Raw genomic sequence first — 24158 nt, 5'->3', positions numbered from 1 at the left:
TGAACCAACCATCGAATGGACCAAGCGAGCGTTACATATGCACTCCGCCTATTGCCTAAACCAGTGTATTCAACCACTCATGAGCCCGTCTCAGGCGTTGACCCTCCGGCACCATGTCGTCACAGCGGCAGAAAAGATGTGGTCCTACCAGAGAGTTATGCGGAGTACGCCGATGTATTCAGCAACACCAAGGCGGAAAACCTCCCACCTCATCGGGTCTATGATTGTCGGATAGACCTGGTTCCAGGAGCGGCAGTCCCTTGCAGTAGAATTTACGTGCTCACGGCACCGGAAACCCAACACCTCCGACAATACCTGGATAAATATCTTGCTTTGGGGTTCATTCGTCCATCCCGCTCTCCAGCCGCGTCACCCCTTTTCTTTATACCGAAAGCCAATGGAGAATTGAGGTGTTGCATTGACTTCCGGGCACTGAACCTCATCACCATTAAAAACCGTTACCCCCTACCATTGATCCCGGTACTTTTAGAACAAGTCACGGCCGCCAACATATACACCAAGTTGGATCTTCGGGGGGCATACCATCTGGTCCGGATGCGGGAAGGCGATGAGTGGAAAACGGCCTTTAAAACACGTTTCGGATTGTTTGAGTATTTGGTTATGCCGTTTGGTCTGTGCAACGCTCCGGCGGCTTTCCAGTTCGTTCTCAATGATGTTTTGAGAGAGTTTTTGGATTACTTCGTCGTGGTATACATTGACGATATACTGATTTTTTCCTCCACCAAGGAGGAACATGTTAAACACGTAAGTCAAGTGCTTCAGGCATTACGTAACCATAAACTATTCTGTAAGATAAGCAAATGTGAATTCCACGTCACTACAGTTGAATTCTTGGGGGTCATGCTTACTCCTACAGGCCAAGAAATGGCAGAGAGGAAAGTCAAGGCCATAACCGAATGGCCTCGCCCTCAGAACGTCAAGGACATACAGAGATTCCTGGGATTCGCCAATTTCTACAGGCGTTTCATTCAACAGTTCTCAGACATGGTGTCCCTCTGTCCAAACTGACAAGAAAAAAGGTTCCCTTTCTTTGGTCAGCTGAAACCCAGACGGCTTTCGAATGTCTCAAAAGAGCATTTACCTCTGCACCAGTCCTCACACATGCCAAACCAGAATTACCCTTCATTGTGGAAGCCGACGCTTCCGATATCGCGGTGGGGGCAGTGCTGTCTCAAAGACATGAAACAGCGGGTTATTTACACCCCATCACCTATATGTCCAGGAAGCTTAACCCCGCCGAGCAAAACTACACCGTAGCCGAGAAAGAACTGCTTGCCATAAGAGACGCTTTTTTGGAATGGAGACACTGGCTGTTAGGAGCCGCTCATCAAGTAACAGTGTAATCTGACCACCGTAACCTGCAGTTCATGCGAGCTGCAAGACATCTCACTCCGCGTCAGCTCCGGTGGATGCAGTTTTTCGCGGAATACCACTTTATGGTAACATTTCGACCAGGAAAGGACAACCGAAACAAAGCGAACGCTCTTACTCGGCAAGACAGCTCGGTGCATTCATCAAGAGAGACAGAACAAGCTATTCTGAACGCTAATCAAGTCCTTGGTTTCACCGCCACAGAGGGGTTTCTGCAGAAAGTGAGACGAGGGATGCGTTCCTTTGCATGGAGAAGTTGGATGAAACACCACCCAGAATGGCAATGGAAACAGGGTTTACCGTTAAAGAACCAACAGCTATTGATCCCTACCAAAGAGCTAAGGAAAACCGTTTTTCAATGGTGTCATGAGCTCCCCTGTGCAGGACATGGAGGGGGAAAGAAAACAGTTGAGAGGGTCCTACGCCAGTTTTGGTGGCCCACGATCCGTCCCGACGTAGCATCATGGGTAAAGAGCTGTTCCACGTGCGCACAAATGAAATCTGACCACAATAAAACCCAAGGCCTTCTTCACCCTTTGCCCACACGAGAAACTCCGTGGGAGAAGTTTTCAGTGGATTTCATCATGGGACTGCCCAAGGATCAGGGTTGTACGGCTATAATAGTCATGATCGACTACCTCACCAAGATGGGTCATTTCATCGCCTTTAAACAGATACCCTCCGAAAGCCTCTTGGCACGTTTTTTATTGACCAACGTTGTCCGGTTACATGGACTTCCCAAGGTGATTGTGTCGGACAGAGGCGCCCAGTTCACTGCCCTCTTTTGGAAAACCTGGTGTTCTGAACTACAGATCACATCCGCTTTGTCCACAAGTTTTCACCCCCAATCCGATGGCCAAACCTGGCGTTTAAACCAAACGCTAAAACAATACTGTTAGAATTGGGAATCTCTGGTTGGCACAGGTATGTACTTGTGACAAGCAGGGACTCTTACTTCTAAGTCAGGGTAAGGGGATCACCCTTTCAAATAACCCCTGCTCACCATTTAGGTAGTGTGGCGCAAGCAGTCAAGACTATTCTCAGGGCGTCATAGGTTAAGCATTTGTGAGCACATACAGTAATACAATGACACACCACAAATGGACACCAGTCGAGTTTGTATAAAAATAGTTTTCTTTATATAAGGCTTAGCACAAGACCAGAGTAACGAGTAAAAATGACCACAGTATTATTTTAAAGTTCAATGTTCTTGTAGAAAGGCTTAAAACACAATAATAGGCTTCTTTTACTTAAACACGTTTCTTTCACATAAGTACGCTTTCTTTAAAGGCTCTGTACGGTTCGTGCCTGGATGTGCGGCTCGTTGGCGTTTAAAAATAAAGCAAGTACGAGTCTAGCATTTGCTGCGGACTCCGGGGTCCGTGGCGTGCACACTGCGGGGCGAACAGAACAAAAGTACCTTGGTTTCGTAGGGTCCGCGACGGACAGTGTGGGACAAGTCGAGGGGTCCGGGTCGTGGCTCGGCAGTGTATTCGGATGCTGGTCGGGTCGCGGCGTCGGTACGCGGCGTTGATACGGACCTTCAGGGATACGTTGCGGATGGCCCGAATCGGCTTGCAGAGTCCGTGGCGTTCGGCGTTCGAGCCGTACCTTCGGTGCGGATAGGCGGCGACACTTCTTGGCGAGCCGTACTGCGCACGGGGAGGATCGGGTCGTACTGGGGGCCAAATCCAGCAGGAGACAAGCAAGGATTGTCCAGGCAACTCAATTTTGGAAGGCAGATGAGTCCAATGGTCCTGGGACTCAGTTCAGGGGGCCAGCTCTTCTTCCAAGCCCTTGGAGATTTGTTGAAACAAAGTTGCAAAGTCTCTTTCAGTCCTTTCCTCTCCTTTCTCAGCAAGGCACCAACTGCAGGCCAATCCCCCAGGTTTAGGGAAAGTTACTCCTCCTTCAGCTTCTTCCAGATCCTTCTGGTCAGGCAGAGTTTCTTCGTGGTTCAATCAGGATCTGATTTCTTTGGAGCAGGGCTCCTACATTTATACCAAGTTTCTTTTGTCTTTACAGGCCAGGGGGGCCTTTGCCTAATCCCAGTCCAGTTCCTTTCAGTGAGGAGCACTTTGTTGTTGGGACTCTGGCTTCTTCTTTCAGCAGGCAGGGCAGAGACATCAGACGCTCCCCAGGGGGTGGAGTCAGCATTGTGGTGGCCGAGCACAGCCCTATTCAGAGTCAAGGTGCACTCCTCCCACCCATCCTGGTGTAATCTCTCTATTCACCACCTGGCAGCCCCAGCCTGTCTCCTGGAACTTCCCAGCCCTGTCACTCAAGCTACACACAAAGAAGACAGCCCCTCCCAGCAGAGGCGGACTGAAATGGTTAGGCACGCAAAGGCTAACTTTCTAAAAGTAGCATTTGCAAACCCAGGATATTAAAATAACCTTTGATAAAAGATGTATTTTATTATTCTGAGTTCAGGCATACTAAACATGAATTTCTACCATGCTTCCTGAGCCTGCTAGGATTATACAGGGTTATAATCTAGCAGCCCATTCTGGCCTATGGAGAGAAGGTAGCCTTACAATAGTGAAAAACGAAAATGGCTGTAATTCACTATTAGGACATGCCACACACTTCAGGGCATGTCCTACCTTATCCTTACAATGCACCCTGCCCTAGGGACTACCTTAGGGGTGACTAACATGAAGGTAAGGGAAGGTTTAGGGACTGGCAAGTGGGGACACTTGCCCAGTCAGCATGACAGTACCAGACTGCATGCAGGTTCTGAAATGGCAGACCTTAGACACATTTTACCAGGCTGCTTCTGTGGGTGGCACAACCAGTGCTGCAAGCCTACTAGCAGCATTTGGAGATACAAGCCCTTGGTACCCCTGGTGCACTCTACTAGGGACTGATAGTAAACCAAATAAGCCAAACATGGAAGTCAATTCACATAATACATTTTCCCATAGGGAGCACTTGCCCTGTGGCACTGGATGGCAGTGGCACAGGGCCCTGAGCAGCTAACACCAGCACAAAAATACATTGAGGCACAGACAAAAATGGAAGGGTGACCCACGCCAATGGTGCCAGGTCTAACACGTGTCCCCTCCAGCTGAAAGGTGGGGAGAACTACCCTACCCCAGGGAGTTCTCATCACTAAGGCGGAAAAATCTGGAAAGACCATCAGCGTTGGCGTGGTCTATACCGGGGCGATGTTCCACCGTGAAATCCATCCCCTGTAGGGAAATGGACCACCTCAACAACTTAGGATTCTCACCCCTCATCTGCATCAACCACCTGAGGGGCCTGTGGTCTGTTTGAACCCAGAAGTGAGACCCAAACAATTAGGGTCTTAGCTTCTTCAATGCCCAGACCACAGCAAATGCTTCTCGCTCAATCGCACTCCACTTTTGTTCCCGGGGAAGTAACCTCCTACTTATGAAGGCTACAGGTTGGTCCCAGCCCTCCTCAGTCATCTGTGAGAGAACAGCCCCTACACCATGCTCTGATGCATCTGTCTGCACAAGGAATTCTTTGGAGAAGTCAGGAGCCAAGAGCACGGGCGCCGTGCACATGGCCGTTTTCAGGGTGTCAAAAGCCTTCTGACAGGTGTCAGTCCATATCACTTTTCTGGGCTGCTTCTACGAAGTCAGCTCTGTCAAGGGGGCAACCATGCTGCCATATCCCTTGACAAACCTCCTGTAGTACCCTGTGAGTCCTAAAAAGGCCCTCACCTCTGTCTGGGTCTTTGGGGGCTCCCAAGCCAGGAGGGTTTCAATCTTGGGTTGGAGGGGCGCCACCTGGCCGCTCCCCACTTGGTGTCCCAAGTACACCACTGATCCCTGCCCGATCTGACACTTGCTTGCCTTGATCGTGAGGCTTGCCTTGCGCAGTGCCATCAACACTTCCCAGAGATGTTGCAGGTGTTCTTTCCATGTGCCACTGAACACTGCGATGTCATCCAGGTATGCGGCGCTGAACTCGGTCAGCCCAGCCAACACCTGGTTGACCAACCTCTGGAAGGTGGCAGGGGCATTCTTCATCCCAAATGGCATAACCCGGAACTGGAAATGCCCATCTGGTGTGGAGAATGCGGACCTCTCTTTGGCCCCATCAGTCAAGGCGATCGGCCAGTACCCAGAGGTTAAATCAAACGTGCTGAGGTACCGTGCAGCCCCTAACCGATCGATGAGCTCGTCAGCTCTGGGGATGGGGTGCGCGTCAGTCTTCGTGACTGAGTTGAGTCCTCTGTAGTCCACACAGAACTGGAGTTCGGGTGTGGCACCCGGCGCGGCAGCCTTTGGGACCAAGACCACTGGGCTGGCCCAAGGACTGCTGGAGGACTCAACCACCCCTAGAGCAAGCATCTTTGAGACCTCTTTGATGCAGGCTCTGACCCTGTCAGTTACCGTGTAAGCTTTGTGCTTCACAGGTAAGCTGTCTCCTGTATCCACATCATGGACGCACCAATCTGTGATACCAGGAACCAGGGAGAACAGGTCAGGAAACTGCCCCAGCAGCTGGCGGCAGTCATCCTGTTGCTCAGGGGTCAGGGTGGGTGAGAGGTTAACTCCATCCACTGACCCGTCTCGCTCTGAGGCTACCAGGAGGTCAGGAAGAGGCTCAGACTCCTCCTCCGTCCCATCATCTGTGGCCAAGAGCATGCCCACTTCGGACCTCGCCAAGTGGGGCTTTAGTCGATTGACATGTAGGACCCTTAAGGGGTTCCTAGGAGACTGTAAGTTCACCAAGTAGGTGACAGAACTCTTGCGCTCCACAATCTCAAAGGGTCCTGTCCACTTGTCCTGGAGTGCACAGGGCTCCACAGGGGCCAGGACCCATACCTTTTGACCAGGTTGAAGCCCAACCAGAGTGGCATTCTGGTCGTACCACCGCTTCATTTCCTCCTGGCTGGCTTCCAGATTTGCCTCAGCAAGTTGCCTGAAACGCCTAGTCTGGTTCCGAAAGGCCAACATGTAACTATATACATTCTGGGGAGGTTTCCTGGGAGATTGCTCCCAGCCTTCCTTGACCAGACTAAGAGGTCCTCGTACTGGGTGGCCATACAGAAGCTCAAAGGAACTGAACCCCAGAGACTTCTGTGGCACCTCACGGTACGCGAAGAGAAGGCATGGTAAGAGGACGTCCCACTTACGCCTCATGGGCTCCTCAAGGCCCATAATCATGCCCTTTAGGGTTCGGTTGAATCTTTCAACCAACCCGTTTCCTTGGGGATGGTAAGGGGTGGTGAACTTGTAGGTCACACCACACTCTTGCCAAAGGGATTTCATATATTTCGATATGAAATTGGTCCCCCTGTCAGACACCACCTCTAGAGGGAATCCTACTCATGAGAAAATTCCCATCAGTGCCCGTCCCACCACGGGGGCCGTCACTGTCCTTAGAGGGATGGCTTCAGGGTACCGGGTGGCATGGTCCACCAAGACCAGGATAAACCTGTTGCCCATGGCTGTCTTGGGGTCCAGTGGCCCCACAATGTCAATCCCCACTCGCTGGAATGGGGTACTGACCACAGGGAAAGGTTGGAGTGGAGCCCTCAGCTTCCTTCCACTCTTACCACTTGCCTGGCAAGTCTGGCATGTCTTGCAGTGAGTGTCAAAACTCCTGCGCATTTGAGGCCAATAAAAGTGGGTGACAAGCCTTTCGAAGGTCTTGTCCTGCCCCAAATGCCCTGCTAACGGAACATCGTGAGCCAGCCCCAGTAGGAAGGCTCTGGACTTCTGGGGTACCACCAGCGCACGGGCTGACCCAGGTTCAGCAACCTTAGGCTCTGAGTACAGGAGGTCGTTCTCCCAGTAGATTAAGTGAGTACCGGACTGATCACCATTGGCCTGAGCTGCAGCCTGCTGCCGCATACCCACTAGAGAGGGGCACTCTTTCTGCTCCCTGCAGAATTCCTCCCTGGTGGGGCCTCCTTCTTGCTGCCAATGGGTCAGCTCAGGCAGGTCCCCCAGTTTGGCTATCTGTTCCCCGGTAGGTTCCAGGGCATCCCCCTCAAGGTCTGCTTCCTCCTGGGCCGTGGGAACTTTAGGAGCCAGTTTCCCGTGCCTCCTGCGCCCTCTCCCTATGGCCGGTTCCTGGGCCTCTCCCTCAGGCTCCAGGGTCCCTTCAACACCCCTACTAACTGCCATCGACCGGGTGGTCACGCACTGCCGGTGGACCCCACGGACTCTTGTGAATACCTCGCACTCGCCATCTCCAACAACACCTCGCAGCTGTGCAAATTGCACATTTTTTACCACCCCCCTGGCAAAAATGACTGCTTTACGGACCTCCTCATGGAAATACTCACCACCAAGGTGTCCCCAAGCTCTAATGACATTTTTCTTGGTGACTTTAACTTGCATTGGAACGACCCTAAAAATCCTCAGGTCAACGCGATCAGAGACCTCTTAGCCGATCTGGCCCTTACCCAAGCTTGCACCCTCCCCACTCATGCGAAAGGTGCCACCCTCGACTGGATCATTGCTAAGAAATCAGCGGTCAAACTTATCTCCATTGATCCTTGTGATTGGTCTGACCCCCACGCCATCACCTTCCTCTTGCCCAACACTCGCAAACCATGGGCCCCCCAACCTGCGATTCCCAAACGATGGGTCAGAGACACCAAGAACCTTGACCACGAGAAACTGGCAGCCCGTTGTGAATCTGACCTCCCCCCCCCTCCACAGTGCACAACGGTCTCAAACCTGGCGGACCACTACTCCTCCACCATATCCGACATTCTCGATGACCTGGCACCGCTAAAACTAAAAAGAACACAGATCAAAGACAGAAACCCCTGGTTCAGTGGATCCCTCAACAAGGAGAGGAGATCCCTGCGACAGTCTGAACGAATCTGGAAAAAATACCCATCTGCGGCACATCTAAATCTCCTTCGCCAGGCCAGAAATGCCTACAACAAGAAGATACTCAACACAAAAAAAGAATTCTTCAGAACTGAACTGGAAAATGCGAAAAATAGGCCCGCAAGCTGTTCAACCTGGTCAAACACCAATCCAACAAACTAGTGAAAACTGCCAAAGAAATACCGAAACCCTTAATATCAAGTGAGGAATTCTCTTCCTTCTTCTGTGAAAAAATCTCGGCCCTAAGAAATGAGCTTAAATCTGCAACCCTCCACCAAAATCAAAATCATCCAGCTCCACCTTCTTCTTCTATGTTGTCCACCCAAACCTCACCCAAAAACCTAGCACACTGGTCCAATTTTAATCTATATGACGTTCAATCTGTCGCTAAAATTCTTGCCTCCCTTAAACCGAACAATCATTTTAACGATCCTCTCCCCTCTAACTGCCTAGCTGCCGCCTCGAAGGCCATCATCCCTTCCTGGACCTCAATAATCAACGCCTCCCTCCTACAGGGCTCAATTCCTGACTCGCTCAAGGCGGGTCAAGTTGTCCCCATCCTAAAAAAACCTACGCTGGACCCTGCCTCCGCTGAGAACTATAGACCCATTTCCAACATCCCACTCCTTGCCAAAGTTCTGGAAAAATGTGTGCAACAGCAGCTAAGCCATCACATCAACAACTTTCACCTGCTCGATGACTTTCAATCAGGCTTCAGACCGGGACACAGCACAGAAACCACCCTCCTCCACATTGTTGATGACGCTCTCCAAGCCCTAGATCTAGGCAAAACCTGTCTCCTAATCCTTCTAGACCTCTCTTCCGCCTTTGATACGGTGAACCACGAAATTCTCCTTGAACGCCTCAAATCCAGGATGGGGCTGGAGGGCACCGTCCTTGAATGGTTTAGATCCTTCCTCCAAAACCGATCACAAAGAGTCCTTATCAATGGCGATCTATCCGCCCCATCTCCAGTTTCCGTGGGAGTCCCCCAAGGATCAACCCTATCCCCTACCCTCTTCAACCTTTATCTCGAACCTCTCACCGAGGTTCTGCGTGCCGCCAACATCTCATACCTTATGTACGCCGACGATACACAGGTCTACATTAAAATCTCTTCCCCCCAGGACATTCTCTCCCTAAACATGGCACTGGAGCTAACAGTTCATTGGCTCACTGCCAACCAACTTAAACTCAACGCCAACAAAACCGAATTCCTTCTGATCTCCCCACCCAAACCTAACCCAGACATCCAGGAATGGATCAAGACAATCACGGCACTAAACTGCCCGCCTACCATTGTTGACTCTGCAAAATCCCTGGGAATAACCCTTGACGGCAGCTTGAATATGCACAGCCATATAAACGCGATGGCCAAAACGGCTAGATTCCACCTGAGCTACCTAAGAAACCTAAAACCCTTCCTCGAGAGGTCCGACCTTAAAATGGTTACCCAGGCCCTTGTCATCTCCAGGCTTGAATATGGATGCTGCACTCTCGCAGGGCTACCCAAGAACTCTCTGGCCCCACTGAAAGCCTGCCTCAACTCCGCTGCCAGACTCATAACGGGCTCAAAAAAATTTGACCACATCTCTCCCCACCTCAAGGCTCTGAACTGGCTGCCCCTGGAGGCCAGAATACAATTTAAACTGGCCTGCATAACTCACAAAGCTCTATACGCGAACTCACCGACATTTCTTGCACATAAACTCGTGATATCCGGACAAGCCAGAAATTCCCGATCTGCCAAAAACCTGCTGTTGCAGCCAGCAAAATTCCGGAAGAAAAAAACCTACAACCGAGCCTTCTCTGGAGCCGCTCCAAGAATCTGGAACTCTATCCCACCCGCCGTTAGAAGACTCCCGGCCTTGGCACACTTTAAGAGGGAGACCAAAACTTTCTTAATGGGAAAATACCTCATCTAGTGAACCCCTTACTTTCAGACTTGCCGCGTGTGCCCTATAACTGCCCGCTCAAACTTTTTATCCCATTTGTAGCGTCAACTGCAGCTAGGATGCACCTCGTGGATTGGAAACTTTGTTTTGTATTGTTACTCTGCATACTTTAATTTTTCTCCCACAGGTAGCTTGAACTTGAAATTGAATCTCCCCCTGTATCCCTTTCTCTCCCAGTGTGATCCCTCCCGTCCCTACGTCTTACTCCCCCCTCAATCCTGTAAAGCGCTCTGATACCCTCACGGGTCTGGTTCGCACTATATAAAACTGTAAAATAAATAAATAAATAAACACCCAATCAGGTAAACCCACCATCCGCAGGTGAGTTGTCTTCTCCACCTTTTCCCAAGGGGAGCTCTCCAAATCATTCCCTAGGAGACAGTCTACAGGCATGGCAGTTCTCACAGCGACTTGCAGAATACCAGAGACCCCCCCCCCCCCACTCAAAGGGAACTTGAGCCATTGGACAATGACTCTCTGTGTTGTCAGCGTTGACAACACGGCAGAATGTGTGTGGGACCACCTGCTCTTGAGACACCAGGTGTTGCTTGACAGCAGTCACACTGGCTCCTGTATCTCTAAGAGCCCCCACCCTTTTGCCATTTATGGTCACCCACTGCCCATACTTTTGAGTATTGGGGGGCAGTTGGGCCTCAGCGACCATCTCACTGTCTCCTAATGAGACTAGGGTCATCTATACGGGATCCCCCTCCCCTTGGACATCTACCTCCCTCCCAAAGGCTACACTAGCCACCTGCTTAGGGGGTGGAGCACCAGGGGGTGCTGGTTTACCAAACATGGAGCACTTGGGATCCATGGAATAGTGTCCCAGGTTATTACACTTGTAACATCTTGGGGCCCTCTTTGAACAGGGTTACCTGTCGGGCCCCGGTCTGCTTCGGGGGTGGGGGTGGCTGAGAACCTTTCCCTTGGTTCCCCTGGGAATTACTTTGGGGCCCTCTGTAGAACTCCCTCTGTTTACCCTTGTCCCCCCACTCTTCTGCTGGGGACCCTGACCACCTTTGGCGGGGCCTCCCACGTGACCCTTGTGGACCCTGGTGCTGATCCAGCGGTCCGCCTCCTCAGCAAGCTTCCTAGAGTTAGTTAGCTTGCTATCGATCAGATGCTGGCGTAGCTCAGGAAAACAATTATCAGAAAAGTGCTCCCATGCAATTAGATCAAACAGCCCTTGGTAATCATTTACTTTGCTACCCTTCACCCAACCATCTAGCGCTCTGGAAAAAAAAGTCACATATTCTACATAAGTGGTACCAGGCTTCTTGGTGCATTCCCTAAATCTCTGCCTGTACAATTAAGGAGTTAACCCATACCTTGTCATCAGAGCTTCCTTCATGTGTGGATAGGATGTGGTGACATCAGAGGGGAGATCTAGCAGTGTGTCCCGCCCCTCACTCAGGAATCTTCCCCACAACCCCGCTCCCCAATCTCTCTCAGGGACCCGGTGGGAGAACATGGCTACTTCATAGGCCCTGAACCACTGCCCAATATCATCCTGCTTGTAATACTCTTTCACCACATCTTTAGGAATGTGCACCCTTGACTCTGTTAAATTGCTGCCACCAGAGGGAGAGCGGTCTAAACTCTTGGCCTTGAGATCCAACTCCCTCATTTTTACCTCATGCTCCATGGCCAGCCTTTGTCTTTCCATTTCCATTTGAAATTTTGCCATCTCCATTTCATGTGCTCTTGCCGCAATTCTGTCAGCCATCTCCTCTGGCGACAGGCCTCTGCCAGGCTCAGAAGCACCTTCTGGGGGTATCACCTCCAACACATTCTCTGGGAACTTGGATTCGTACCAGGCCCTCAGCGCCTTTGTATACTGCTCCTTGTTTTTCAATCCAGTTTGGTTAATTCTGTACTCGGAGAGGTATCCTTTCAAAACTTCACTTGTGCACCTCATCAGTGCCTTCTCCTCCCAATCTATGTCATCAACCCCAGAGAATATAGAGGCCGCCCTGCCTCCATTGACTGAGCTAGGCATGGTTTCTTAAAGTGGAGATTCTTCAGCAAAAACAAAAATCAATACTGTGTGGCTGCGTTATCGGTCTGAACTCACTACGTGGTGTTCACTCAATTACTGTACATGAATCACAAATGCAAATTCAAATCCTCACCGCTGACCACCAATGTTAGAATTGGGAATCTCTGGTTGGCACAGGTATGTACTTGTGACAAGCAGGGACTCTTACTTCTAAGTCAGGGTAAGGGGATCACCCTTTCAAATAACCCATGCTCACCCTTTAGGTAGTGTGGCGCAAGCAGTCAAGACTATTCTCAGGGCGTCATAGGTTAAGCATTTGTGAGCACATACAGTAATACAATGACACACCACAAATGCACACCAGTCGAGGTTGTATAAAAATAGTTTTCTTTATATAAGGCTTAGCACAAGACCAGAGTAACGAGTAAAAATGACCACAGTATTATTTTAAAGTTCAATGTTCTTGTAGAAAGGCTTAAAACACAATAATAGGCTTCTTTTACTTAAACACGTTTCTTTCACATAAGTACGCTTTCTTTAAAGGCTCTGTACGGTTCGTGCCTGGATGTGCGGCTCGTTGGCGTTTAAAAATAAGGCAAGTACGAGTCTAGCAATTGCTGCGGACTCCGGGGTCCGTGGCGTGCACACTGCGGGGCGAACAGAACAAAAGTACCTTGGTTTCGTAGGGTCCGCGACAGACAGTGCGGGACAAGTCGAGGGGTCCGGGTCGTGGCTCGGCAGCGTATTCGGATGCTGGTCGGGTCGCGGCGTCGGTACGCGGCGTTGATACTGGACCTTCAGGGATACGTTGTGAATGTCCCGGATCGGCTTGCAGAGTCCGTGGCATTCGGCGTTCGAGCCGTACCTTCGGTGCGGATAGGCGCCGACACTTCTCGGCGAGCTGTACTGCGTACGGGGAGGATTGGTGTGATGCGGCTTCTCAGCTCTGAGCACGGCACAGTGCAGTACGTATTGCAGCGTACGGACCGTACCTGCGGGACAACGGAGCTTGTGTCCGGCGTACAGGATTAGGCAGCCAGGGCTGTACAACTCGAATCGGCGGGGAAGGTTAGGTGCGATGCGGCCGGGAGGGATACGGTGTGCACTAACGCTTTTAAATCAGCGTAGACACACGTGCCGGGCGGCAAAGACACGGCTTCGCAGGCGGATGGGGTACGGGTCGTACCGAGGCCAAATCCAGCAGGAGACAACTAAGGATTGTCCAGGCAACTCAATTTTGGAAGGCAGATGAGTCCAATGGTCCTGGGACTCAGTTCAGGGGGCCAGCTCTTCTTTCAAGCCCTTGGAGATTTGTTGAAACAAAGTTGCAAAGTCTCTTTCAGTCCTTTCCTCTCCTTTCTCAGCAAGGCACCAACTGCAGGCCAATCCCCCAGGTTTAGGGAAAGTTACTCCTCCTTCAGCTTCTTCCAGGTCCTTCTGGTCAGGCAGAGTTTCTTCGTGGTTCAATCAGGATCTGATTTCTTAGGAGCAGGGCTCCTACATTTATACCAAGTTTCTTTTGTCTTTACAGGCCAGGGGGGCCTTTGCCTAATCCCAGTCCAGTTCTTTTCAGTGAGGAGCACTTTGTTGTTGGGACTCTGGCTTCTTCTTTCAGCAGGCAGGGCAGAGACATCAGACGCTCCCCAGGGGGTGGAGCCAGCATTGTGGTGGTGGAGCACAGCCCTATTCAGAGTCAAGGTGCACTCCTCCCAAACATCCTGGTGTAATCTCTCTATTCACCACCTGGCAGCCCCAGCCTGTCTCCTGGAACTTCCCAGCCCTGTCACTCAAGCTACACAAAGAAGACAGCCCCTCCCAGCAGAGGCAGACTGAAATGGTTAGGCACGCAAAGGCTATCTTTCTAAAAGTAGCATTTGCAAACCCAGGATATTAAAATAACCTTTGCTAAAAGATGTATTTTATTATTCTGAGTTCAGGCATACTAAACATGAATTTCTACCATGCTTCCTGAGCCTGCTAGGATTATACAGTGTTATAATCTAGCAGCCCATTCTGGCCTATGGAGAGCAGGTAGCCTTACAATAGTGAAAAACTAAAATGGCTGTAATTCACTATTAGGACATGCCACACACTTCAGGGCATGTCCTACCTCATCCTTACAATGCACCCTGCCCTAGGGCCTACCTTAGGGGTGACTAACATGAAGGTAAGGGAAGGTTTAGGGACTGGCAAGTGGGGACACTTGCCCAGTCAGCATGACAGTACCAGACTGCATGCAGGTTATGCAATGGCAGACCTTAGACATATTTTAGCAGGCTGCTTCTGTGGGTGGCACAACCAGTGCTGCAAGCCCACTAGCAGCATTTGGAGATACAAGCCCTTGGCACCCCTGGTGCACTCCACTAGGGACTGATAGTAAACCAAATAAGCCAAACATGGAAGTCAATTCACATAATACATTTTCCCATAGGGAGCACTTGCCCTGTGGCACTGGATGGCAGTGGCACAGGGCCCTGAGTAGCTAACACCAGCACAAAAATACATTGAGGCACAGACAAAAATGGAAGGGTGACCCACGCCAATGGTGCCAGATCTAACAAATACCTTAGGTGTTACGTGAACAGTCATACAGAAGCTTGGGTGGAATGGTTATGGGTGGCGGAAATAGCGTACAATAGTGCCACACATGCATCCACGCAGCACACACCCTTCTATAGCACCTATGGGTATCATCCACGCTTCACCCCAATTACCCTACCCGTACACAATGTCAAGGTACCAGAGGTGCAGAAAAGGTTGCGGCAGCTCCGCTCAACCCTGCGGACGACACGAAACAATCTGCTCCGTGCCAAAGTCCGGTATAAGATCCAGGCAGACAAGCATAGGAGACCAGGCCCCACATACTCAAGGGGGGAGCGGGTCTGGCTGTCCACCAGACACATCAGGTTTAAGAAGTATAGCGCCTTTAGTCCAAAATACATAGGCCCGTATCGGGTCATCAAACACATTAATTCTGTGGCAGTAAAGCTACAACTGCCATCCAGTCTTCGTATCCATCCCGTTTTCCATGTCTCCCTCCTAAAACCTTCTTATTGCCCGGTAAAGAAACAACCTGTACCCATATGGGTTCAACAAGACCCGGAATACGAGGTAAAGGGTATTTTGGACTCTAAAGTGGTTCGTCACAAACTATGGTATCTGGTATCATGGAAGGGGTATGGTCCTGAGGAGGATTCATGGGAACCAGCGGAGGCGGTGCACGCCGCCCGTTTGGTATCTGCGCTCCACAGGAGGCACCCTGATAAACCTGCTGATAGTCAGTGTATATCATGAGGGGGATGTACTGTCAGGATCCGTAGTCCGGGAATCACTGACTACGCTATCCCGAGGAGAAACGGGAAATTCCTCCCAAAAGAGCTACAATTCCCAGCGTCTGCAGCGGGATTACGCTTGCGAGACGCTGGTGCTCAACGTCACCGGATATAGGAGTGTCAAGCACTCGAGACGCGGCCGATAATTCCGAAGACCTGCGGCTGCGGTGATCGTTGGGATAAGGCGGTAAGGGTGCCTCCCCGCACCTTGCTCTTTTTTTTGCCTCAGTTACTTGTGTATCCACGCGCTGGAAATCAGCGCTTCTGGCTTGGTTGGGGGGCCTTTGTACTCTGTTTGGGAAGACAGCATGCCGGCTGTACTCAAGCAGGGAATCTCGTGAGGAGGTGACTAAGTCTTCTTCCAGACAGGTTGATATATTACAGAACCTGTTTCTTGCATCGAAGCCGCAATACTGAACTAAGTGTGTCGCTTGTGAATTAACAAACGTCGCACTCCTTTGTGATTACTCCCCTGTTGGCGAGCTCACAGACGTATGTGATCTCATGCAGGGAGTGAACCATAGTTTATATTGCCCTATCGGTCCGGCGGCAAGGGGTGAACTCTATTGATTGTCTGCAGCGGAGAAGCTCCGAACCTGGCCGGCCACATGTTGTACATACCTTGAGCAATTATTACGAACAATAAGATGACCAAACCCCTCCTGGGGAAAATCTTGTGACTGTGAGTGCAGATAGCTACATGCACATCGGATTTGGTTTTGATTCACGTATGTTCTGTTTCTTTCTGCCATTTTTCCTAGGAGAGAGAGTGAGATAGAGGGCATTTGGAGGATCCTCTGTTGCATTGGGAGGGTTATTCCACGCAAGATCAGGGTAGGTGGACATAACAAGAGTGTATTATCTGGACAACCGAGGGGGCTGTGTGAGATGTACCTAGATACACATATATACTGATAAATGTTTTCTCCTCTGTGCAGAGTATCATGTGGAACACCTCAATCACCCTCTCCTCTCTTCTGGTAGAAACCGCCCTTTGATTTCTTTACAGGTAGGGTGATAGTACGTGGACCTAGAAATAGCCACTTAGAGAGTTCTCCTGATCTCTCGTAAGTCTAGCATCATATACTGGGCACTTACTGTGTTTCCTTTTTGTGTCATCCATAGGTCTCCCTCCCTGCTGTTCCTACCCTTTCCTTCCCTCGCTCAACTATCTCACCAATCCGCGTAGTCTTGTATTCCGGACTTGGGGCAGTTGCGAGGTGGACCCCTTTGAGCATCAGCACAGCCCCGAGGATTCTGGACGGAGGATCCTGACAAAGCATATGTACTAGCTCATTTGTTGGTGGTTCCTGCCCGTTCGGGGCCCACACCCGTTTGACGTAGTGAGCTACTCCAGCATGTAGCAGAAATAGGGTGTCTGTTAGGCCATTGGTATGTGCGAAGTCTGTGTGTGACAGCAGGGTACCCTCATTGAACCCCAAATCTACCTTAAGGTGTTTTCCGCACACAACATCTCAATCCTCAACACCACCCTCAACTCTATCCAAAATTGGATTTCAAATCATTCTGAATTCTTCCAAAACTAAATTCCTCCTTCTCTCTACCTCACTCTCTCCTCCGCCTGTTCAATCTTGGATGATTTGATTTGGTTTTTGAATTTGTAGAGTGCAGCAGTTACCCGAGGGCATCGAGGAGCTGTAGACTACCAAACAGAAGAAAGTTCTCTAGGGGACGTGGAAAAAGGATATGGCTACTGGGCCAAAGACCATCACCTCCATCTTATCCCCATTCAGTTTTAAGAAATTACCAGACATCCATTCTGCCACCTTAGTCATACAGCATTGAACATTCTCAGCTAACGAGCCTGTGTTCTTAGGAATTGATACCATGATCTGAGTGTCGTCAGCATATGTCACTACCTCCATTCCGCAGGTGTGAATGATGTTTGCTAGGGGTGCCACATAAAGATTAAAGAGTGTGGGACTTAAAGAGGAGCCCTGTGGAACTCCGCAGGGAAGGGAGAAGGCATCAGAGTAGAAGCGCTGAAGCTTCACCGTTTGAGATCGTTTCCCTAGGAAGGAGGACAGGAGGGCTAAGGTGAGATGAATTTACTTAACAACAAACCTATTGTTGTCGACGGTGCTAAATCCTTTGGTGTCATACTAGACAAAAGGCTCAATCTACGCTCCCACATCAATTCTATCGCCAAGAATGCAGGTTACCAACTTCACCTTCTCTGGGGATTTGGCGTTTCTTTCTGTAGCAAGACCTAAAAACCTTGGTCCAATCTCTGGTTCTCTCTGGATTGGACAATTGCAATTCTCTTCTAGCTGGCCTCCCCAAAACCCACCTTTCCCCTCTTAAATCTGTTCTCCACTCAGCGGCTCATTTCGTCAAAATAAATGATCACATCACACCCATACTGTTTTCTCTCCGATGGCTTCCCACCGAAGCAAGGTCAATCTACAAGACTGCCTGCATAACCCACAACGCCTTGCACACTTCCACCCCTCGATACCTGGCGAATAAACTTAAAATTCCAGGCAGCTCTAGACCATCACGCAATGCTGACAACGTACTGCTCAAGCCCCCTACTTTCAAAAAGGAAAGATCTATGGCTCATTCCTTCTAAGGCAATACGGCTAGAATCTGGAACTCGCTTCCTCGTTTACTCCGAACCGCCACCTCTACCCGGACTTTCGATTTCAAAGTATTTTATTATTATTTTTTATAAACAGATACATTAGCATTTCTGCTACGAGGTTAGCCAAACGTAGGTTGTATTGCAGTGATTACAGGTACTTTGAAATATATGTTTAGCTAATCCCCTCTACATTGACTTGCTGGGAAATTAGGCAAAGGATGATAGAAAGAAAGAAGCAGGAAAGAAAGGGGTGAAAGGAGGATACAAGAGAGGTTCTGTAGCAAAGAGCCTAATTGGGCTTATAGCCATGTGACAAAGCCCACACCCCACCAGTCAGCCTGCGGCAGGATTGGTAGACCTGTAAGCCCCACCCACCCCCCATGCCTCTTCGGTCCATGACTTTCAAAATAGATCTCAAATCTCTTATCTTCCAAAGACACTTCGAGGATTAATGAATCCCTTTTCATATCCCTCATGGCTGCTTGGCATTCACCTGAGCCCAATGTTGTAAATATGTATTTTATAACTATACTAACCTAATTTTTTGCGCTCTGACACCTTTGGGTAAAGTCCGCGCTATATAAAACTACAATTAAATAAAATAAAAACTACAACTCCCTGCAAACAGAGGCATAACCGGATAAGGAAATGTATTTACCGGAAGTACCAGCTGTTATTGAAGGGAAGGAAAACACATGAATGAACGAGAAGGGAAAAGTGACAGCTGAGCGGGATGGCACGCGCCGGTGGCGTGCCAAGCCGGTGATTGGCCCCGGGGCTCGCGGGAGCTGGGGTCAGCTGGCCCCGAGCCTCGCGGCAGCATGGGAGCCCAGCGATTGGCCGCAGGGCACGCGGCGGCTGGCCGTGCGTGACCTGCTCCGCTCTGGGCGCGTGAGATGGAGGTTGCCGCGGTCTGGAGGGGGCGGCGCAGCCATAGGTGGAGGACCGGGCAGGGACACTGAGCAAGAGGCCGCCACCGGGCTCCCAGCGGGTCTCGGGGCACACACAGCGGGCTGGAGCCTGACAGGATGCCCCGCAGGAAGCAGCTGAACCCGCAGTCCGTCAAACGTGAGTGGGAGGGGAGAGGGCCGAGGGAGGGCATGGAGGTGGGGCTTGGAGGAGTCACCTCACGTGGAGGGTCAACAGGGAGCTTTTCTGCCAAGTTTAGTACTTTATTTTACACATAGGTTGTTGTATTACATTTGCATTTTATAGCGCTTCCTACTCCCGAGGAGACGCTGAAGCGCTTTACGGTGGTTAACACGCTACTCCCTAACCCAGTGTTGGGTATAGCCCTAATATATGAGCATGTATTTGAGTTTGTTTATGAAGGGCTATAGTATCGGTGTTTTCCGGGGTGCAGCCGAGCAAGCTTGTTTCAGGGGTTGTGAGGGCGAATTGTTCCACTTTCAGCTCATTCATTAAAACCGAATCGCATGGAACAGAGTGTACAACTTTTAATGCATTCTCATTGATGGCCCACTAGAGGTGGTAGAAGCATTGTGTACTGCACAGAGGGCACTTTGAGGCTATACACAGCGTCTGCTGGCTGAGGTTCCCCAAGTCTTCGTTTTCAAAACAAGGGCCTGTGTGTGACACTTGTTTTCGCATTAGAGTGATTTGTTAACGTATCGACAAATAAATGAACAGATGTTGAGGATTTTTGTTCTGGTTGACAGGTCATGCTTCGTTCCGGTCTGCAGGGACTTCTGGGGGCTTGGAATCGTCCCTGGAAAGAATAGGGAATGTTATTTAAGATGTTTTTATCTTAGCCCATTCTGATTGTTGTCTGGTTCGTCTTTGCCTTGTGCAGTGGAATCGGAGGATGCCCTGGAAGTGAGCACTGGGAGCCTTGTCCTAGAAAGTGACCTACTTCTAGGACAGGACCTGGAATTCGAAGACAGTAGTGACCGAATCCTGGCATTTGAGAAAGACTCTGAAGGTCAGTAAACTGCATTATTTGTGCTCTGTGGCCCCTCCTGCTTGCGTTGTGCCCTTTTGTATCCACGTTTCTTGATGTGGGCATTTGTTTAAGTATAATTGATATTGCCAGTGATTGGGGTTGTTCAGAAATTCATCATCTCTGCTCTGTTTTAAAGAAACAACGTTGACATTTTTTGAATGTTACCATCACATTGCACAGCAAACTCCCATTCTCAATCATGAGGTTTGTCTTCTTTTACGTTTTATTTTAGTGACCACTCTACAATCTCTAAAATGTTGTTTGTGTGATTGCTGGGTTGGGACGTTCTTCTTTTTAGTGTTTATTACGTGTGCTGTCAACCATCCGACTTTATTAACCTACCTTCTCTCTGTCGGGCAGTTTTGGAAACTTCTAGTTCTAGAATGTTTACTTAGCCTTTACATGATCATCTGATAAGATATAATCTTGCTAAAAGGAGTTGGCAGTGTCTGAGAACCTTCTATCGACATCTCTCTTGGGCCCTCATTATGAATACCAGAAAATAGTTTGCGATAATTTGGGCATCCAGTGAAATCTGATACACAGTGGTCCAGAATTTATAGGGCCCACTAAATTGTACCTACTACGATGCAACTTTGTATTCAGATGTTGATGCTTTTTGCTGTGTGGGTGTAGGGTTCATGCTTTTGGTAAACATGGCTTAATGTTTAATTGCAATTCCTGCACGCACAGGGTTTGCGAAGGAACCTGAACTATCTGGGGTGCTCTTAATTAGCGTCTTATTGAGGATACTCTATGGAGGGAAGGGAAAACCTCAACCAGGTGTCATAAGAGACTGAATCTTACCCCCCTCCCCCCCCCCCCCCCCCCACAACCCGTTAATTAAATGGTTTAGCAATGGAAAAACGGATTGTGATCTCCCAGAATGTGTCTAAAGCAGAAACATGTTTATCTAGCTATGATGACGCTATAGGGGGGGGCAGGGTTCGCCATAGAAGATATACATTTTAGAGTCTGACCACCTGGAAGGACTTTATTTATACCGGTTTCTTTTGAAGGACATATGTAGGTTACACCTAACATGAGATACTTCATATAGCTCCTCTGTTTGATATCTCCAAAGCAGTTTAAGGAGAAAATTCAGTAGGTGAAAAGAAGTATTACGTGGTGATTTTTAGATGAAGAAAAACCTTTGACAGGGGAGACATTATACTATATCATTAGTCACTTGTCTTCTGAACCATAGTGGCCCCATACTGGTGCACTTGCCTCGAAGGCAGATTTTTTATTTTTATTTTTTGCAGCACTCCTTAATGTATTTTCACCAGCAATGAGCACGGTTTTAATGAACATAACTCGTGATCAGGTACTACATGTTTGCAAGGTGTCTAAAATAACTCTGAAGTCTCAGGTACCCAAAATTACTGACGTGCCTTATTTAATTTCATAAAGGGAAGGTTAATGCTTTGTTACCCTGTCTACAGTGTATGCTATAGTAGAAGCATGGAGTGGAATAGAAGATCCTCAAAGGCCCATCTCATCTGTGCCAGGCTCCCTAAGGAGAGAGCCTGACTACAATGATGGGCGCAGACCATTGATACCTTATTCTAGCTGACCGTGGCAATCCATAAGTCAGTTATAGGTTTGAGTAATGTGCCCAATCCTGGGAGAATGGCTATCATTTAAAATGCAGAATTTGGAGGAATGTTGATATGTGTTTTTAGTGCAGTCTTAAAGAGGATAGGTATGCGAGAATCTGTCTTAGCAGTCGTCGTGGATATTGCAGCTAACGCTAAAATGTTGTGCTTCATTGTACCAGTTTAAAAATGTTACTTCAAAGTTAAGATTTGAAGTGCAAAACCGCTTGTCAAAAATGCCAGTCAGTATTCTGAATAATGCATAGTGATGTACTGTTGAAACATTATTAGTGTTTAATTATTTTTGTCAGTCTTCTAAAGTTTTAGTTAAATAATATACAAATGGCCTCTTGACTATTGTCTTAAGTTAATCAGATTCTTAAATAGGATAATGGCATGAACACGTTGTCACCTTTATTTTCTGACCTAAAATATTTTTGCTTTTGTCAATGTTTGTTATAATGATGGGTCTGGTGGCTCACACAACAGTTTTACAAAAACCATGTCAAAACAAGACCAGCATTGTCAAAACAAAAAGGCTGACCACCAATGTCATAACCGTTGGCTTTGCCAATGCTTGTTTATTTTCATGTTTCCTATACTTTTGTTGAAACTGGTTACATTGATTTTCCATTATGAATATTTTTGGCAAATACTAGTATGCATCAACATATTTTACTAAGTGATGCTACAAATAAATGGTACCTACAATTTCACAGTAGTTTAGGAAAATCTTTTTTTTACCCAGTTGCATTTTTTAATGAACAGTTTATTTTGAAATAAAAGAATCCTCAATCTTGCTTTCAGGCTTTTACATATATTTGCATCTAATCAGAGGGTATTCTGGGAGTATTATACGTAACCTCATATTGTTAGTTTGGTTCCAGTATAAAAATATGTACACACGTTTGCTCTGCCGATAGGGCAGCTAAAATAACATTTCCTTGGAGGATCACCCTAATAATAAAGGCTTCCTGTTTATGAACCATAAATACAAGGTCGAACAGCATTAACATATGGACACAAAGTTTACACTGCAGACAATGCCCTTACATGATCCATAATGTAGTACTGTATTTTGACTGCAAAGGATTTGTGTTGTCAGTGGTTGGGCCTACTTGTCCCAAGGACAAGAAAACATGAAAACTTGTTGTCCTGGAGCATAAACAACATGTCCTGGGCATCGGGCTATAGGAATTCCCCACCCCTGTAAAAATGTGTTTCCATGAGAACTAATCTGGAATGGTTTTATATCTTTACATTATGCACTTATGCTTTCGCAAGAGATAACCTGGACTATGTTTAAGAAAGCAAAATCTGTTGCATGTTTTATTTAAATTCCTGCATCCTAAACATACTTAGAGCAACCTTGTAATATTTTTTTAAGATGATCTGGAGATAATAGTGTTAGAGATGGTTAATTTTGTGCTTGAAAACAGTGGAAAAAGCGTTATGCATTGTTGCTGCAGCAGTACAGTCAGAGACATGATTGTGATGTGCCATACACATGCAATCTGCAACATTGTAGATCATTTGTAATCTCCACGTAACCTGTTAAGATGCCCCAGGAAAAAGATATTGAAATATTAGATCCTCTATAAGAGAGGTCTTCTCAACTGCACGCACCTCGATATGCTCCCTGTTGGCTTGTTAATCTACTTATTCTGTTTAGCATGCTCATTTAGATGCTCTGACTGCCAAGGGACCCCTGCAAATCTGTCCTCGCCATGCTGTCCAAGTCATAAAGGATGATCCTTTTTGCACCGCTGTGTGACCCCCTAGGTGCATACCTTTTTGTTTTTTAAAATACTTTTTTGATGAACCTTATCTGTTTTAATGAACAATATTTGCATTCAAACTTAATTAAAATGTTCGTTTATTCTTCTAACTATTCATAATGTCACTTCATTCATATGCTATTGCAGATATCTTTTGGACATCAGTATATCTATACCACTTGTTATGTTGCAGCAAACTCTTATCAATGGCCAATAAAAGCATTTTGAACCAGATGGGTCATTTAGGAAGTGATTCAGTCAATCATAGAGCTCTTTTGTCATTTGAGGTTACATTGAAGCCACAGGAACGATTAGCTTGATGTATAATAATCCCATTTGCATGTACATAGCCACCTTTTCATCTTTGATCATAAGTTTCACCTTCTTCAGTGATAACAACACTGTTGTGTTTCTAATCTAGACATATTCACTACTGAATGCACACTTCTAACGTCGCTCCTTCTGAAGTGGACTTTTTCCTCTGTAGGAAAACTTATTATGTTACTTTTTCAGCTATAGACCTCGATGTCTGACTTAATATTTTGTAGAGACAGCAAAAGGAAGGCTGTTAGCAAACTGCAACGGCTGATCGAGAAGGCAGGACTGAGAGCCCCCAAAATACGAGCTGTAATATCTTGTGTTTCAATTACAGTGGCCAGTAAGATTGTTTCAAAAGGTTAGAGGAACAAAGCGACCTTTAGATCGC

The 24158-nt window shown here is 48.2% G+C and overlaps 1 protein-coding gene and 1 long non-coding RNA gene across 3 annotated transcripts in view; one reads left to right on the top strand and one right to left on the bottom strand.

Moving 5' to 3' along the window:
• The window catches only part of LOC146822166 (uncharacterized), a 182540-nt gene that overhangs the window by 103926 nt on the left and 54456 nt on the right, over positions 1 to 24158 (bottom strand). The gene's annotated exons all lie outside the window — the stretch shown is intronic.
• ZNF513 (zinc finger protein 513) overlaps positions 18752 to 24158 on the top strand; it is a 100885-nt gene continuing 95478 nt past the window's right edge. Inside the window, exons 1-2 of one of the 2 annotated variants that reach the window (XM_085613299.1) lie at positions 18752 to 19181; positions 19927 to 20055. Coding sequence is in view for 1 of the 2 variants with exons in the window: in XM_085613298.1 (XP_085469424.1) it covers positions 19142 to 19181; positions 19927 to 20055 (169 nt within the window). In the remaining variant the exon portion in view is untranslated. The remainder of the gene's footprint in view (positions 19182 to 19926; positions 20056 to 24158) is intronic. The other variant, XM_085613298.1, reaches the window with a different exon arrangement.

Source organism: Triturus cristatus, chromosome 6 (genome assembly GCF_964204655.1).
Source record: "Triturus cristatus chromosome 6, aTriCri1.1, whole genome shotgun sequence".
NCBI classification, from domain to species: domain Eukaryota; kingdom Metazoa; phylum Chordata; class Amphibia; order Caudata; family Salamandridae; genus Triturus; species Triturus cristatus.
This window is presented reverse-complemented; position numbering and strand designations above follow the sequence as displayed.